Genomic DNA, 18,012 nt, shown 5'->3' with positions numbered 1-18,012 from the left:
TAAATTTTTAATTTAGCTTATCCATGTCCACATGTAGATATCTGTCTGCCTATCTATTTGGGAGTAGGGGAGATGGCACAGGGAAAACATTAAAATTTTAGTCCTGATAAAGCTGTTATCATACATGGCTTTAATCTGAGGCTAGCACAAAGCTTCTTACTATTTTCTGACTTACTGATGACGGTTGGGTCCCCAGAGAGGCTGACCTGATTTTCCCACTGACTGGCAGGTTCAGAAGCCAAAGGATGTCCTGGCAGCCTACTGACACACATCTTTTTTTCTTTTTCTTTAACATTTTTTTATTGATTTCATAGAGGAAGGGAGAGAGACAGAAACATCAATGATGAGAATCATTGATTGGCTGCCTCCTGCATACCCCCTACTGGGGATCAAGTCTGCAACCTGGGCATGTGCCCTTGACTGGAATTGAACCTGGGACGCTTCAGTCCACAGACCGACGCTCTATCCACTGAGCCAAACCAGCTAGGGCCTGACACACATCTTGATTGGCCTATCTATTATAGGGGGGCAAGAGGTAAGGAGAAGACCTGGTTCTTCTTTCAAATACAGTTTCAAGATCAACTAAAATTAAATTATTTCCAGATCATACATAGTCCCTTCCTAAGTGAAGATAGATAAAATTTTAGAATTTTGAGACATGTACTCAATAAAGCAAGGTTTATGGTCTTCAGTTCTTAATTTTAAGTAAGCTTGAAGATGAACGTTTTATTCTTCTCTCTTAAAACATAATACGCTAAAACTAGCCTTGGAGTGACGGCCCTTATGCCTGGGGTTTCAATAGGAAAGATATTAACCATAATGAGGATGTGGGTTTAAACAGACAATGCCTTACCTTGAGCACAGCTAGGAGAGCTCCAAGTTCATCAGTCTGTGTCAACTTCATTTTCCCACCATTCAGAAGAGACTGTATACCTTTTAATGCATTTTGTAACAACTAGGGGGGAAAAAGACCAAGTTAAAAGGTAAATGAAATTTGGTTGCACAGCGATCAACTTTCTAGCACCACTTAAGATGGAAGAGAAAATGTCTTTAGATGATGAAAAAACCTTTAAGGAGGGAGGGGAAAAAACACAAAAACAAAAATACCCCATGAAGATCCAGGGAAGACATCTGATGAACTACTATTTATTTTCCAGAACAGAGTGTTTTTATTGAATAAGAGTGGTCTTATCATACATGTTTACAAATCAGCATGTACAAATGGTAAGAAAAAAAAAAGGAGACATTCAGTGGGAAGGATGTGATAAGAATAAAAAGTGGCAGCAGAGATAAGAAGCAGGGAATCTATAATACAACAACCTCAGCAGCTCCCCAAGGCAAAGAAATGAATGTGGGAGCAGGTTTCTGGAGAGCAATTCTGATCAAGACTGATTTTTTGACTCAGTAATCTCATTTCCAGAATTCTATCCTTAAGAAATGCTACTCACATGGAGAGGATGTAAACTGTAGTCTTTTTGAAATAGTGGAAACATTGAAAAAACTTCAATTTCCATAAATTATGACAATGATTATATAAAAAGCTAACTCTCCCCCCACCCCCATTTTGCTCCTCTATAAAAAAAAAATCAATACACATAACCTCAGGTGAGAATTAAATTAAAAATAAGTAAGTAAAAACAAATAAAAAAGTCACTAGTCTGAAACTATATTACTTTTATAGTCAGGAGGGGGAAAAATAGTGTTCTTTAAAAACCTAGAATTGCAAAACAAAAACAACAGCAAAACAAAACAAACAAAAAGTTTCTTGTAATTTAAACTTGAAAGATATGATGTCAGTCTTTTTAGGTTATCCACATTCCACTTATGCCTAGATCTCCAGACAAAACTAATATACTAGTAGCAACCAAATTAAAATCTTTGGTAACGGCTTTGGTTCCACTGCTGCTTCTAGTCTCGCCTGTTACAGTCACAAGGTTAGTGATGGTCCCACCTACCATGCAAAATGTGATATCATCCATATCAGATGATTTTGGAGACTGTAAAATGGTCAAGAAAGCTTGGAAGCAGATATTCTGGTAGGGCTCCTCCAAGTGCGGCTGTCCTGGCACACTAAAACACACACACAGAAAGCAAGTCAGTCTCCTTCAAAATGGGTCTTGCAAAAGAATAAGAATTAAAAGTAGCAATAATAGAACAACGGAGTTGGAATGTACTCTCTAATGAAACTGTACTATGGAAGACGGTGCACTTGGGTACAGGCCCAAGACTGAAATGAATTGGAAGAAGGAAGAATGGTTCCATAGGGAAAAGTTACAGAAGTTTGTAGTGGAAGAAGTCTGGAGAGAGAAATCTTATTTAATCCTGCAAGGGAAATCATGCCGACAGGTCCTGTCAAGTCGGAATCACACAGCTGAACGTGCCTTCCTAGTCCCTGGACAACACTGCAATGTAGAGACAAAATATCCTAGACAGTTCAAGTTTGTGCTGCTCACTTCCTTCTGCGTAACTCTAGAAATGGGCCTCTGGGATTGGTTCAATTTTCTTAGAAGAAATTGGCCTTGACAGACAAATCTCACCAAAGCTTAAATCCATATGACTAGATCCTTCTAAAACATGAATAAGATTAGAATTTATACCAGTAGAAAACAAAAACTTGACATACTGCACATATATCACTTTTACTATATTTTAGGAATAAGGTCCTAGTCTATTTTCCTCCATTTCTTTACAAGCTTTCTTTACAAACAATATGAAAATTAAAAATAAGCAATATATTATTAGCCAAGAGCATAGGAAATGCAAAGTAGGTTGATTTTCTAAGTTGGCTCTGGCTTCAGACAGACTGAATCACCTACAAGGAGCCCACGAGAGGCCCTATATTATTACAACTGGGAAATCTGATGGGACCCACGTACCTGAGACATAAATTTGCCATACAATGCACTGCAGCTCTCCTAACTTCAGGGTCAGACTGAGCCAAGTCACTCAACTTCATCAAGAGTCCACTCTTGCCTAATAAGTCTGGAAGATACTGAAACAAAATGACAGCCGGTGTTGGTCAAAGAACAGCTTCTGAAAAATATTACTCTTTAGACAGATTTCATTTTTTAAATTAAAGGGCAGGTAAATACCAAGAGACTAGCTGCTAGCTAAATCTTTTATTTATTTATTTAAAATATATTTTTATTGATTTCAGAGAAGAAGGGAGAGGGAGAGAGAGAGAGATAGAAACATCAATGATGCGAGAGAATCATTGATCAGCTGCCTCCTGTACGCCCCCCACTGGGGACCAAGCCCACAACCCTGGCATGTGCCCTTGACCAGAATCGAACCTGGGACCTTTCAGTCTGCAGGCCGACACTCTATCCACCGAGCCAAACCAGCTAGGGCTAGATATCTTTTAGATGGGGATGCAAAGATATGCCCAAAGACATCAGTAAGGATCATCACTCCCAGCCTAGGTAGTTGCCAAAGTATTTAGTCTTGGCTGCGTAATGGTAATAAATAATAATGGTTAACATTTACCAAGTGCCAAGCATTTTACAAGTATTGTCTCACTTCATCCCCGAGGAACTATTTTACACAAGAGGAAATGAGCCTCAGAGTAGTCAAGGGTTGCTAAGACACATCTAATTAATGGCAGGACAGACACCTGAAAAAAGGCCTGTTGGTTCAGAACCTGTGCTCATAACCCTTCAAAAAACAAAAATAAAAAAACAAACAGAACACAGTTTAAATTACCTTTTGACATCTTGAGCCATTGCCGTAAACCAGAGCTGCCAGGGCTTGAAGAATTTTCACATGTGTCCAGGAACTGCACTGTTGAATTGCAGAAATTGTATACGCCAACAGAAAATCCAGGTTTCGCTCATCAACTATCACCTATAGATAGAGAAAAAAATATGTATGATCTACTTCAAAAAATTTTTTCATCTTTTTCAGACACATATGCTCATCTGAATTAAGCTGTGTAAGAGAGAGGGTGTGGTGTGTCCATCTTTTTTGTGTCAAAAAGATCAGCTCTATAGGCCTTAAAAGTTTGATCAAGACTGGGCCTTCTCTTTGCCTCAGAATCTTGTTTATTTCTTCCCCTTTACTCCCTCTACTCAAAGTAGAATCTGGCAAAGTCCTTGTAACTTTTCCTTGAACTAACCAGACATTGGCAGCTGTAAATATACAGATATGTAAGGCTCAAACCATTGAAATTTCTTAATTCAACTAAATTGCCTTATACATAGTAAGTAAATGCTCAACAGAAACATTGTGAATAAATGTTTACTAAATAGCTACAAGGTCTCCACCATAAAGTGGTGAATACAACAGGAAGAGATGGCATATCCCTGCCCTCCAGTTGTTTATAATCTTGTTGGGGAAAAGCGGGCTAACCCAAATACCAACTCACAGACAACTGAGATAAACTATCATTAAATGCTAGAGAGTTGGTTAAGGGTAGATGCCATAGGTGATTAGAAATGATGCCAACTGCCAGTGTGACAAAGATGACATATCTAAGAACAGCAAACATTCAGAAGCTATCACACCAGTCTGAAAAATTCTAAACTTGAAAACCTCCAGCCTTATTCCATTTATGAAATCACATGCAGCAGACACTGTTGGTAACTTACCACCATTTACTTCCTCTTTTTTAGATTTTGTTTGGGTGCCCACCTCTTCTACATGAGACCTGAGGGTAAATCCTAATTAACCTAAGACAGTGGTTCTCTACCAGGGTCAATTTTGTCCACCAGGGAACATTTGGCAATGTTTGTATACATTTATGACTTGTCACAACTGGAGGGATGCTACACGCATCTAGTGGGTAGAGGGCAAGGATTCTGCTAAATATACTATAATGCACAGGACAGAATTATCCAATCCAAAATCAATAGTGCTGAGGTCGAGAAACCGTGATGTTAGGTTTCAACTTCACATTGTAATCAGTCATCTATGGCAGCAATCGCCAACCGGTGGTCCATGGACCACTGGTGGTCCATGAGGTCGGGAAGGTTGGCTACCGCTGATCTAGGGAGCTTAAGCCCTCCAGGTGATTCTAATGGGCAGTCAAGGTTGAAACTCCTGATTTAAGCCACTTACGGGGTCATACCATTCCCTGATCAAACTGCTGCAGAGAAGTTTTCATATGACCTACGTCTCCCCAGCCAAATATTAAGGGAGGTCTACTGGAGAACCTGTGGGCCAAATTTCCTCACTCTTAAAAAAAAAAAAGACATAAAATAAACACTTCTTTTGCTTCTGCTGGGTGTTCTTTATTTTGCATTGATGCCTGGAATTGAAGCAGTTACCAGTCTTCTTATGACTGTGAGAGATAACCCATATACTGCAGGTGGCAAAATTGAAAGATACTAGTAACCCTCTTATTTTATTTATTTACTTATTTATTTTATTTATTTTTTTTTTACAGAGAGGAAGGGAGAGGGAGAGAGAGTCAGAAACATTGATGAGAGAGAAACATCAACCAGCTGCCTCCTGCACACCCCCCACTGGGGATGTACCTGCAACCAAGGCACATGCCCCTGACCAGAATCGAACCTGGGGCCCTTCAGTCCCCAGGCTGATGCTCTATCCGCTGAGCCAAACTGGTCAGGGCTAACCCTCTTATTTTAAGTGCCCCTAGAGCTGCCTCCCTTGGGGCATAATTAAAAAAAAGTTGTTTAGCTACCCTGGGCTGGCTTTTCTGTTTCTTGAAGCCAACAGCACCCTAAATTAATAAGTTGTGTGTGAACTACATTCATATACTCATGTAGTATCTTATAGTAATAACTTTAATATTTTAACCATTCGTAAAAAAATAATAAATTTGTTTAGCAAGTTGGAAATGGTTCTAGAAAGGGAGCTATAGTATAGATCTTGATATAAAAAGGGGTGTTTTTATCTAGCATCCTCTTACCTCTAAGCTACTTCTCATGTTTAAAAAATACTAAAAGTAGACCACAAAAAATGACAGTTTTTGGAAAAAGGAAAAAAAAATTGATAGGAAAGGTGTAGGGTATTATTCCAATTTATTCTAAGATATATGTTGATCAAATATACCTTCATGAAAAAATTTAAGACCTGGGGGCCTGAATGAAATTGGTTTCTTTAGGAACTTCTAGAATTATACAGGATATCTGGAGAAACTTCTAGAATTGTACAGAATTAAAAAAAATCAGTTATATTTGTTTTAATATCATTCTTAGCAGGCATTTCCTTTCTCTTTAGCTTCTCAAAAGACCAGCCTATCATACCTACCACAGATGTAGTGTTTCAAAGGTACTTACTTATTCTCAAAGCGCACAATCTGAATTCTAAAGTTCCATGAGTGATTACCTGTAATGTGTTAAGTAAATGGTGGGTAAGCTGAGACACTTTGCTGACAAGATGATTCTGATTCAGAGGCACCAGGCGGCAAGCTTGGACAAGAAGAGTGCTGACATCCTACCAAAACCAAAACAAAACAAAACAAAACACAATGAAAGGTGACAGAGCCAAGTGAAGAGCCCCCTCTGCAAAAGGCAAACGGCAAAATGAAAGTGAATGGTTTACACTCAAAATTGAGGCAGAAAGTAGGAGATGACAGCACAAAACCAGGGTGTGCTGGAAGTAATTCATATGGTTTCTGTCAGGTTAAAGATTCCAGAGTCTCCACATAAGTATAATTAATAACTAAAGAAAGGCTTCCATAATATAAAAGCACACACTGAAGTAAAAAATACCAAGAAGTAGCAAACCAGATTTTCCTTTTTAAAAGTATTTTTATACAGTTCAGAGAGAAAAGGAGAGGAAGACAGAGAGAGAGAAACATCAATGATGAGAGAGAATCACTGGGCTGCCTCCTGCACACCCCCCAATGGGGATCGAGCTTACAACCTGGGCATGTGCCCTGACCAGGAATCAGACTGTGACCTTCTGGTTCATAGGTTGATGCTCAACCCTGAGCCATGCCAGTTGGGCAGCAAACCAGATTTTCATTGCCACTGGGAAAATCAGAAATGACGCTTGCATGAATTTAATGTAAAATTAGGGAATTCTGAAAAACAAACAAAAAAAAATTGCACCATTCATTCATTGATGTTTATTGAATAAAAAGGCTCTGAGCACCTACTATGTGCCAGGTCTTTGTGCTCCAAACATAAACAAACATATTTCTGAGCCCTAAAAAGCTCACAATCTAATGAGGGAGATGAAATACAAATACTTAAAGTGACCTAAGCGCTGAAAGAATTAAGTACAAACTCCGGGATAATGGTAATTAGGGAGGTCTTGTGGAAGTGAGTTTTAAGCAGAATGTGGAATGATTTGAAGGATGAGTAAAAATCTGTAGACAGACAGGGCTTGAGAGACATTGGAAGCAAAGGGAATGGAGTGTAAAGACTTGGAAATACTAGTGGGAGTGAAATACCAATAGGTGCTTGAGGAACAGTAAGTTGTAAATGACTGCGCACGCAGGGCACAGGAAGAGGAGTTACAGAACAGGAAACTGGAAAGGCACATATTTTTGGTACAAAAATATCAAATCATACAAATAAAACAAAAGTCCCCATCTATTCCCTTAATTCCACTCTGCTCCCCAGTAACACAAACTCTTATTTAAAAAAAAAAACATATTTTATTGATATTTTACAGAGAGGAAGGGAGAGGGATAGAGAGCTAGAAACATCAATGAGAGAGAAACATCGATCAGCAGTCCCCTGCACACCCCCCACTGGGGATGTGCCCGCAACCAGGGTACATGCCCTTGACCGGAATCGAACCTGGGACCCTTCAGTCCGCAGGCCCACGCTCTATCCACTGAGTCAAACCGGTTTCGGCCAAACTCTTATTTTGTTGTGAACTCTTTGTATCTATAAAATGTACATACACTTTTAAATCTCCCCACCCTATATTGGTCACACACGGTATGAACTGTTCTGTAATTTGCTTTGAGCACTTACTAATATATATATTAGTATTGAAGACCTTCCCAAATCAAAAGTTTTACTTCTCCAGTCAGATTTTCTTCCACTAAAGAAAAGATCACTCTGTCAGCCAAGCAAAGAATGGGCTGTAGAAGGGCTGGACTGGAGGCAGGCTTAGATAAGTTAGAGGGGACAAGTGGAATAGTCCAAGAAAGAGCCCCCTGGCCTGCGGGCCGACGGCATTGGCATTTGGTATAGAGAGGAGGGGATGGACAGAGAACTATTAGGAGACAGACTGTAAAGAATCCGGATTGGATAGGCTCTGGAAGGAAGGAAAGGGGAAGAACCGGTTTGTACCCGTGTAACTTGGCAGACTGTGCCTGTGCTGGTGTGTGGGGCATGGCATGTGGACTCACTGTGAGGAACTGTCAAGCCTGAGTTGCCTGTGAACACCAGTGCGACTGGGTCAAGTGTTCAGGGAATGCTGCTGATAGTATCCAAGGCCTGATGTGTGTGAATAACATTACTCAAAGTGCTTCTAAAGGGGTGGCAGAGAGAGGCAGAGCTAGCATGAAGGAACAGGAAAAGGCAGGGACTTCGTGACAGACTTAGGTTCCAATTCTAGCTCTGCCTTTGCCAGCAATATGACACTGGATCTTTATGAGCCTCGGTGTTTTTATCAGTAAAACAGACTTAATACTATCCACGCTCTCAAGTTCCCGGAACCGTACACGGAAAAGCACAGTACGTGGCCCCTGCGCCATGCGCTCAATAAATAGCAGCAGTGAATTTTATATACAAAGTATTCTGGGTGCAGGGAGTGGAGCGGGAAGGGGAGCGCGGGGGGGCCGGGAAGGTGAAACCAGAGATGACATCTTCGTTGGTATCAGAGCAGAAGTCATCCAGTCGGGCTTTGAAAGATGCAAGTGTGGCAAGCACTGCAGGGTCTTCCAGGCAGAGGAACGACAATGAGCCATGCTCGGAAGGGGCAAACCAGCCTGGAATTAAGGAATGCGAAGTGGGAGGGGGTGGGGGTTATGGGAAGCCCGGACAGGCAGCCGGGAGCTACGGGCTAGGGTCCCCGAGGGGTGGGGCCGGGGCCAGCAGACTCCCGGAGTCCTCTCCGCCGGCACCCCGCCTACCTCCGGGTCCACGCCGCCGCCCGCGCTGTAGTTCTCGGAGATGAGCTGGTCTAAGAGCAGGTGGATCTCGGTGCGGGAGGCGCTGCTGTCATCCGGCCGCAGGGCGCGCAGCCTGGCCGACAGGCGGCGGAACCCAGCGCCCTGCTCTCGGGGCAGCTCGCGCGGCGCCTCTCGCGGCGGCCCGCCCAAAGGGGAGCAGGCCACTTGCACGGTCGCCATGTTTCCTACGTAAAACGTGGGGAAATACTTCCGGGGCATCCTGGGCTCCGCGCTCCACTTCCGGAAACACCTTATTTAGAGCAGAACCCAAAGCCTTAGGGTTCCAAGACTTGGGGGAACAGACCCTGAGACGTGCTCTGCAAATAAATACCTGTCACATTTAGCTCGGAGACTTTTCCCCCGCTCACCTCTCCCTGAGCCCTGACTGAAAGGTGGAGACTGTATTTGTTCTCCCAGAAAGTTTGTTTCTGAGCAGGAATGACATTCCTGTTTAGTACCAGAGTTTCAGATTCGGGCTAGAATTGGAGAGGGCGGGGCCCTTGTGGATGGCAGTGGGAGAAACTGCTAGTTCTACTACATTCCTCTACTTACATCTTATCACAACCCCTGACATTTTCCCAGGCACAACACCACCCTGAATAAGGTTACATTCCCCAGTATTCCTTGCGGCTGGTTGGGAAGCCCCTGCTGTGGATTTTGAGACATCTCACCACACAAGTAATTCAGGAGTTCAAACGGAACCGTGTAAAATATAACCCGTTGAGATTGGACACCCTCAAGGTTTCCTGAAACCTTAAAAGGAAAATGCTGGAAAAGAAAAGAGCCATTTTTAAAGCTGTGAACAGTTTTCAGTCACCCAAGAGGTGAAGCCTTGGAATTTACATTTGGGTAGACTGGGAAAACCTTTGAGTTATGCAAATATAAAGCAAATTTTCACCCATGGCTCTTGAAGGGAAACCTTGAAGTCACCTGAATGTACATGTTTTATCCTGAGAATAAAGCACTTCTGTTTAGCAATGAAAACTGGGCGTATGTTCTGGAAGAGCTAATTCTCTGAAGACTGGGTTTCTTTGGGGAGAAATATTTATTTTTTGTTTGAATTTAGATTTCACTTTGCTTGCTATTATTATTTTGGGATGTGTGCATATGTATGTGATGTATGTATATGTATTTGTGATATTTAAGCATTTGCTCAGAGAAGATCAGGAATTGATATCTAGTCACTGATGTTTTAGTTTGAGTTCTCAAAAAGCAGAGCCTCAGTTAAGGTTATTATGTGAGTGAATTATTCAGGAATGAACATGGAAGAAAGAAGAATCAATACAAATATATGCTATTGAGTTGGCCATTGCATGGGGTGAGTGATTCCCCAATCCTCAGGATTTTCTGAAAAGCCTTTCAGAATGTGCTCAGAATCCACCACCCCCCGCCACCCCAGGAATGGAAGGGGTAACCACATATTTGTAAGTGTTTGACCTCTATTGCCAAATGTTGCCCCATCAAGCATGAATTCTCCAGTGCTTCTGAGTTGAGCAATCATCAGTATGTGATGGCTCCTGCAGGAATCTCTTATTGTATAGTCAAAGAAGCCCCGAGGCAAAAGTTAGAGGTGTGGTGTACTAGAGTACAAGTTCAAGGCAAGGCTCCATAGTTATTTTATGCTAAGCTGATAGATGACTGAGATAAACTGATTACTGTAGCAATGATTACAATCTATTCTACACTAATAAAAGAGAAACCTGCAAATTGACCTTACCTCCACTACGCCCACAAGCCATGCCCACCAGCCAATCAGGAGCGAGTATGCAAATTAACCCAATCAAGATGGCAGTGGCCACGGAGCTGGTAAGAGCAGGAGGCTTGGGTTGCCCCAGTGATGGAGGAAACCAAGCTTCCCGCCCACCCTTGCTGGCCTTGGCCTCCTCTCAAGGCTACAAAGTTTCAATTATAGAAGATAAATAAATCCTAGATATTTGCTTCCAGCCGGTGGATCTCGGTGCGGGAGGTGCTGAAAAAAAAAAAAGAAAGAAAAGAAAAAAAGGAGGGGCTGGGAGCTTGGGTTGCCAGGGGGTGATCAGGCCAGGATGGGACGGCAGTTGTGGGTGATCAGGCTGTTGGGGGGCGGGGCTGTTGGGGGTAAGCAGACCAGCAGGGGGGCCAGTTGGGGGTGAGCAGGCCATCAGTGGGGGTCAGTTGAAGGAGATCAGGACAGCGATGGGGGGAAGTTTGGAGTGAGAAGGCCAGCAGGGGGGCAGTTGGGGGTGAGCAGGCCAGTGGGGAGGAAAAGTGGGGGCGAGCAGGTCAGCAGGGGGGGCAGTTGGTGGTGAGCAGGCTGGCATGGGGGGCAGTTGGGGGTGATCAGGCTGGGGGGGCATTTGGGGGCGAGCAGGCCGGCAGGCAGAGTGGTTAGGGGCAATCAGGCAGGCAGGCAGGCAGGCAGGTGAGCAGCTGGAGTCAGCAGTCCTAGATTGTGAGAGAGATGTCTGACTGCTGGTTTAGGCCCGATCCCTGTAAACCAGCAGTAGGACATCCTTTGAGGGGTCCCAGATTGGAGAGAGTGCAGGCTGGGCTGAGAAACAGTGCCCCCCATGCACGAATTTTGTGCACTGGGCCACTAGTAGGAATATAAGGGGAAGAGTATTTGAAGTAGTGTATAAGAGATGTCCAAAATACTGGGCTAGAAGGATGGGAGGCCTGTTTATCATCACAGTGGAAGTGGCATAAAAGAGACTGTGAAAAGGATTTAGGTTTGGCGTAGCTCATCTTAGGCTGCATGGGATCATAGTTAAGACCCTGATACATATGACTTTGAACAAATTACTTAATTTCTCCAAACCTCAGTATCCTTACATAAAACTAGAGGCCCGATGCATGAAATTTGTGCAAGAGTAGGCCTTCCTTCCCCCAACTGCCAGCACCAGGTTCCCTCTGGCACCTGGGACCCGGGCTTCCCTCACAGCCCCGGCTTCATCGGGAAGGTCATCTGGAAGGACGTCTGGTCTAATTAGCATATTATGCTTTTATTATTATAGATGGCAATGATAATAAGCATAGTCACAAGGCTGTTGTAAGGATAAATTGGATGTGCTTGTGGAGAATATAATACAGTCCTTGTTGTATAACAAGTGTTCAACAAATGTTATCCAGCCCCCACCTTCTCCTTCTCTTCATCACCCCTGCCCAAATAAGTCAGGTAGTGTGGGTACTTTTTTACAATGCTGATTTATTAAGAGGAATAGATTTCTTTTTCTTCTCCACCACATCCCTTGTAATCTTCATCCACAGGCCCCCATTTTCATCTGTCTTCCTGGGCAAGGAGCTCCAAACAGCCACATTTTTTGAAGATAGGAACTCTAGGGAGAGGTAATCAATTATCAGAGAAGGATGACCCTGAAGATAAGTCTTCATCTGAGAAATGGACAAAAAATTTTGTGTTAGATCTGCTGTTTTGGGGACCCAAATACACTTATACAATTGGGAGCCAGCAAGGCAAAAAACATCCCAAGGATTATAGGTGGATTGGACAAATAATAGATTATGAACCCAAATAGGTTATTTTAAAATTATATGTTGATTCTGTTGTATTTAATACAACTTAATTAATTAAAAAATTTTTCCAAGGGGAAATGGTGAAAGGGAGGAAGGGGAAAAAAATTTTTTTTAAATATATTTTATTGATATTTTACAGAGAGGAGGGGAAAGGGATAGAGAGTTAGAAACATCCATGAGAGAGAAACATCGATCAACTGCCTCCTGCACACTCCCACCTGGTATGTGCCCACAACCAAGGTACATGCCCTTGATCGGAATCGAACCAGGGACCCTTGAGTCCGCAGGCCGATGCTCTATCCACTGAGCCAAACCGGTCAGGGCAGGGAAAAATTTTTTTAAAAGGAAGAAGAAGGGGGTAAAATAAGAAAGAGCAAGGCTGAGGTTTGCCACTTCTGCTAGCAGGGAAGGCTAGGGAGGGAGGGGAGAGAAAGAAGTTCCAGCTTATTCAGCTCTGTCCCAAAGGACCAATTCAACTTAATTTGTAATCAAAACTGAATCACAGTAGCTTTTAATTATGATTTGTTTTCATGTAATGGCTACTGCAAATAAAAAAATGAAAAACACTATCCCATGAGGACCCTGAAATATTTTTAGAGGAAGGGGGTTTTCATAGGTTGATATAGAACTGCACATTAAAAGCTTAAAATTAGCATATTCTTTGGTCATTAATTATACTTAGAATTTATCTCAACAAAAATGAGTAAGGGCATGTACATTAATTTACTATTCATTACAGCCATATTAATAATATAAAAATAAGAAATATATAAATTTGTATTAATGGAGGTTGCTAAATATATGAGCATATATGATGGACTTCTATAAGGCTATTAAAGTTGATGGTATAGAAAAGCATTGGTGTTGACATGAAGAGTTGTTCATGAGCTATTTCTAAGTGAAATAACCAAGAAATCAAAAGATTATCTTATTTTTACATAAACATTATATAATTGTATGTGTTTAAAGTATTCACCAAAGTGTTAAGCAGGTGCCATTTTTGGGATTCTGGGTGATTTTTATCTCTTTTTTGATCAAATAGTCAGATTTCTTTCCAGGATATACTGGGTAATTAAATTATTTTAAATTGGAAACCGCTATTCTATGATAGATGCTTCTTTGGTGGGGGGAGAGTATTGGTGAAGGGGGAGAGACCACAGAGAGACAGGCTTCTGTCCCATCCATTTCTGGAAAGTCCCATCATGGCCAAGTGTACAGCCTGCCTGGACACGGTTTGAAGGCAGAAAGCAAGGGCCTGATGTGTTTACCTGTCCTTAGTCTGCAGCACAGGTGTGGCCACACCCATTGCTGATGCAGTGCTCCCCTACGTCACAGTCCCAGTCATCGCTGCAGAGCTCAACACAGGTGCCTACATTAGAACAGACCAGCTGAATACCATTAGGCACAGGGGCTAGAGAGGACAGCCCTTGTTTAAGGAGTCAGTTACACCTTTTTTTTTCTTTTAATTTAATACATAATGTAATTTAAATGATTACTTTCACAATAATATTCATTAATATCTTATATATTTTATTTTTAAGTTTTTAAAAAAATATGTTATTGATTTCAGAGAGAGGAAAGTAGAGGGAGAGAGAGCTAAAAACATCAACGATGAGAGAGAATCATCGGTTGGCTGCCTCCTGCAAAACCCCTCCACCCCCGTGGGGATTGAGCACAAACCCTGGGCATGTACCCTGACCAGGAATCGAACTGGGACCTCCTGGTTCATAGGTCAATGCTTAGCCACTGAGCAACACTGGCCAGGCAACATCTTATATATTTTAGTTAAAAATAATACATTCACATAATCACAATAAAACAAGGACTACTTTAAAGATGTGTATGAAGGGGACCTGGTGGGATGTCTACAATGTACTTGCAGATTTCAGAGCAAATCAGTACTATCCTTCCATGTTTCTATTAGCTGTTGTTGATTTAGATGAGAGGATTAAAAACTTCTTGTCCGTGGTCATGGAGTTTGAACACTCATATCTGATTTCTTACTATGTATAAATCATAGAGGTAAGTCACTCAGGAAATACAAAGATGTAAGGTAGGGTCATTACCTACAGTTTAGAGTCTAACAATGAAAATAAGACACGTTTAAAGCACTAAAGACAAAGCACCTTGTGACAAATGTCCTGAGAAAAGTATATCCAAAGGACTAAAGGGGCTCCGAAGAGAGAAGACATTTATTTCCAATTAGATTAACCAGAAAAAGGTGAGGATTTTTTAAAGGCAGAATTGAGAGGGGCAATAGCGTATTGTGAGAAGAGAAAATAATTACCAGCAAAAGTCCACAAAGGGAAAAGCGAACAGGCAGGTAAGGTGCCATGGGCACAATATTTAAGGAGGCATTTGCACAACTCTGAGAATGCGTAGCTTCTTAAACGTTGTGCCCTAGGTGCCTCATCTGCCTCATTTCTCACTCTGAAATACAAGGAATACAGGAGGAATGGCAAATGGAAGGTGGATAAGCATTAGAAAACTGTTGGAAGTTAAGCAGGAAAAGTAGGCAGGGCACAAAGTTACAGAGAATGGATCTTGAATACCTGAGGAATTTGGATTTCATTTGGCAAGCCAAGAGGGAAACGTGATTGCTGTTTGCTTATGAAGGTCATTCTAGTGTCACAGCACAGAGTGAACCAGGATTCAACAAGCAATTAAACTTCAGGAGGAAGAGGGGAGCAGGAAGAGCTGCTGAGAAACTATGGCACAAGCTCAAGCATGGGGTAATCAGGGCTGGAAATACAGCGTGGCAGTGGGGAGTGGAAAGGAAGGAACATATGCAAGAGACAATTTCAAAAAATGGACACTAATAGGCAACCAGTTGCATGGAGGGGGAGGAGAGCAAAGAAGAGAGAGGGGTAAGAGTGGAATCTAATAGTTTTTAGGGGGCAGAAAGAAATACAGTTTGCGAGTTGGTGGAGTGGCAAAAATTGTCAGATGCGGCAGAGGCTAAAGACTTTGGCTACTAAAGAGAGTAAAGAGATTTGTCAACAGGATCCAAGAGAGACGTTTCAGCAGTGATGGGGGCAGCAATGGAGACTATAGTCAGGCTTCAAGGGGTTTAAGGGATGAAGTATGGGTGGAGAATTAAGATTACTTCTTTGAGAATGTCGATGGTGAAAGGAAGAGAATGAGGTGATTAGTGTTTAACATAATTAAGAGCATATTTTCTCTAGACAATCCAATTTATTTGTAGCAAGAGATGAAGAAACTGGTAGGGAGAGAGAGGGAGTGAAGGAGAGTCCAGGTGGAGGGGTGACCAGGGAAAGGAGGGGGAGAAAGTGGAGGCAGAAGAAGAAAGATTCTGCAGTCAAAGTGGGTCCCTGCAATGTCTCCTTGACTAGAATATTCATCCTTCTCTTATTTCTCCCCCACCCCGCTCCTGCACACACTGGGCCATGATGTCCAACTTCCTGGCTCCCTCATTAAAAAAAAACACACACACAAAAAAAAACAGGGCTGCGTTCTGCCTGGACTCACCCAACAGTTTCAATGGTATCACCGAAGCCTGAAGCTCCTGTACCTCTGGGCTGAGGGTGACGACGGTCACAAGGAGGAGGAAGCCCACCAACTTCATGGTGCTGTTGGAAGTCTGTGGTAAAAATGCAGCAGCTGAGCTGAGTGAGAACAGCTGAAAAGTATTCCCTTTTGCCCACTGAGCTGAAATGCAAGGTTAAGGGTGGGACTAAGGACTGTGGGAGCCTAAGCCCGGCCCAGACTGATAGTCCTTCAGAACACACACCTCGTGCACCCTGGATCATACCACATTGTTACCTAAGCAAGTCTCTGAGCCAACAGGACATCCTCCTCTGATTGACAAATAAAACTCCTAAACTAGGAAAGACATGAGTGACTGAGAAAGGGGGTGGAAGGTGGGCACTAACTTTTATTATGTACTTTCATTCACAAATTCATTTTTTAACACAATTACCAAATGTCTTCTCTGGGCCAAGCACAGGCTAGGAATGAGGAATATATCCCTATGGAAATTACAACCTAGAAACTGGGTGCTAGCTAGTGAGGGTACAGTCCATTCTTTCCTGTCTCCTCTTGATGTTCCGAGCTCTCGAGCCTCTGAGATTGATGGCAGAGAGAGGCAGTAAAAGAGCAGGCAGGGGTGGTCCTAAGTCAGCTGCAGGTGGTAAGGAGGTGACCTTCGTCTCCTGGTTTGGCCTGGTTCTCTCCACTGCTGGGTACCTAGGCAGGTGTGGTATCTTTGCCCATTTGATATATGTAATTTTCCTAGCATAGACTTCCACCTTATCTTGTCTGTCTTTTATTTCTGACAATCCAAACTCCTGATGTTAAACTATTCCAGGACGTCTGTCATCAGGCAGCATTGGAGTGGAGGAGGGGTAGGGCTGCAGTAACCAATCAGCTGGGGAGTGAGATTTCATTCCCCCTCCCCCCACTTCTTATAGGCACTTCTAATCTAGATGAGTGATTTTCTGAAGCACACTTCATTTTGGGGGGAAAATATGCCCTCTTCCCTCCCCAATGGTAGTGGGGATGGGTGGGAGGCATGGATATCTTTTGGCCATGAACACTATGTCCAATAAAATGTCTTAATGGGAGATAAGGATGACTGGGCTGATTAGGAATGGCAGGACCAGTTTGCAGCCTCTTAATAAGGCCCTGGGGTGACAGTTGACTTCTCTTTATTTTATTTAAAAAAATATTTTTTATTGATTTCAGAAAGGAAGGGAGAAGGAGGTAGAAACATTAATTATGAGAGAGACATTGACCAGCTGCCTCCTGCATGCCCACCACTGGGGACCGAGCCCCCAACCAAGGTACGTGCCTTTGACTGGAATCGAGCCCAGAACACTCCAGTTCACAGACTGATGCTCTATCTACTGAGTTAAACCAGCTAGGGTTTGGCTTCTCTTTAGAATGTGGAGTACTTGATGTTTCACCAGGGGCCCTGGTTCCAAATTGTGGGGCTGCATGAAGAAACTCTTCCAATTATGCTTCATTTGTCCCAGTTTCTGAAATGCCACTAGTTGGAGGTCCTTTGGGCAAACTATTGACCTCATAAATTGTTAGTGCCCTTAGGTAGGTTCAGGGGTACAGTTAGTTTTATGGTGGGTGGTCAAGAGGCCACATAGGCTGTACACGGGAGAGGCAGCCAGCCCAGAGGTGATAAAGAGCTTTGACTGATTGAATAATGCCTACCAAAAATATATAATTCTTCATTTTTAAAAATATGGGTGGGCAGGGGAATCCCAAAGGGTTCTGAGCAAACTTTCCTTTAAAGCTTATAAAGCCCATTGCAGATGGCAGTGTGGAAAGAGAAAAGACCCAGTCAATGCCCTTCTGCTCCACCCTCCCTGTCCTGGCGTTAAATATGAAGCATAGATAATCCATACATGTCTTTCTATTGAGACTGTAACAGAGCCCTGCCAGTGAACATCTTCCCTCTTTGAGAGAGAAGGTCAGCATGGTACAAGGCACGG

General features: G+C 42.7%; 1 protein-coding gene and 1 long non-coding RNA gene across 5 annotated transcripts in view; both read right to left on the bottom strand.

Moving 5' to 3' along the window:
* The window catches only part of HEATR6 (HEAT repeat containing 6), a gene marked incomplete at its 5' end in the record, with an annotated part of 31,011 nt that extends 21,755 nt beyond the window's left edge, over positions 1-9,256 (bottom strand). For 2 of the 3 annotated variants that reach the window (XM_080681489.1, XM_080681490.1), the window contains 6 exons: positions 854-955; positions 1,956-2,070; positions 2,877-2,992; positions 3,703-3,843; positions 6,289-6,396; positions 8,999-9,229. In XM_080681489.1, the coding sequence (XP_080537615.1) occupies positions 854-955; positions 1,956-2,070; positions 2,877-2,992; positions 3,703-3,843; positions 6,289-6,396; positions 8,999-9,217 (801 nt within the window). Of the gene's footprint in view, positions 1-853; positions 956-1,955; positions 2,071-2,876; positions 2,993-3,702; positions 3,844-6,288; positions 6,397-8,998 lie in introns of all 3 variants that reach the window. The other variant, XM_080681488.1, reaches the window with a different exon arrangement.
* Positions 9,257-12,210: 2,954 nt separating this feature from the next.
* Positions 12,211-16,276, bottom strand: LOC308253382. Of its 2 annotated transcripts, none has more exons than XR_013961126.1 (3): positions 16,037-16,276; positions 13,816-13,916; positions 12,211-12,406 (listed from the first exon to the last, which is right to left on the bottom strand). It is a non-coding gene; the product is annotated as an uncharacterized lncRNA (long non-coding RNA). The 2 variants fall into 2 exon arrangements; XR_013961127.1 differs by having other exon boundaries at positions 12,211-12,351.
* Positions 16,277-18,012: the final 1,736 nt, after the last annotated feature.

The sequence above is a fragment of the Plecotus auritus genome, assembly GCF_963455305.1.
Source record: "Plecotus auritus genome assembly, chromosome: 7".
Classification (NCBI taxonomy): domain Eukaryota; kingdom Metazoa; phylum Chordata; class Mammalia; order Chiroptera; family Vespertilionidae; genus Plecotus; species Plecotus auritus.
This window is presented reverse-complemented; position numbering and strand designations above follow the sequence as displayed.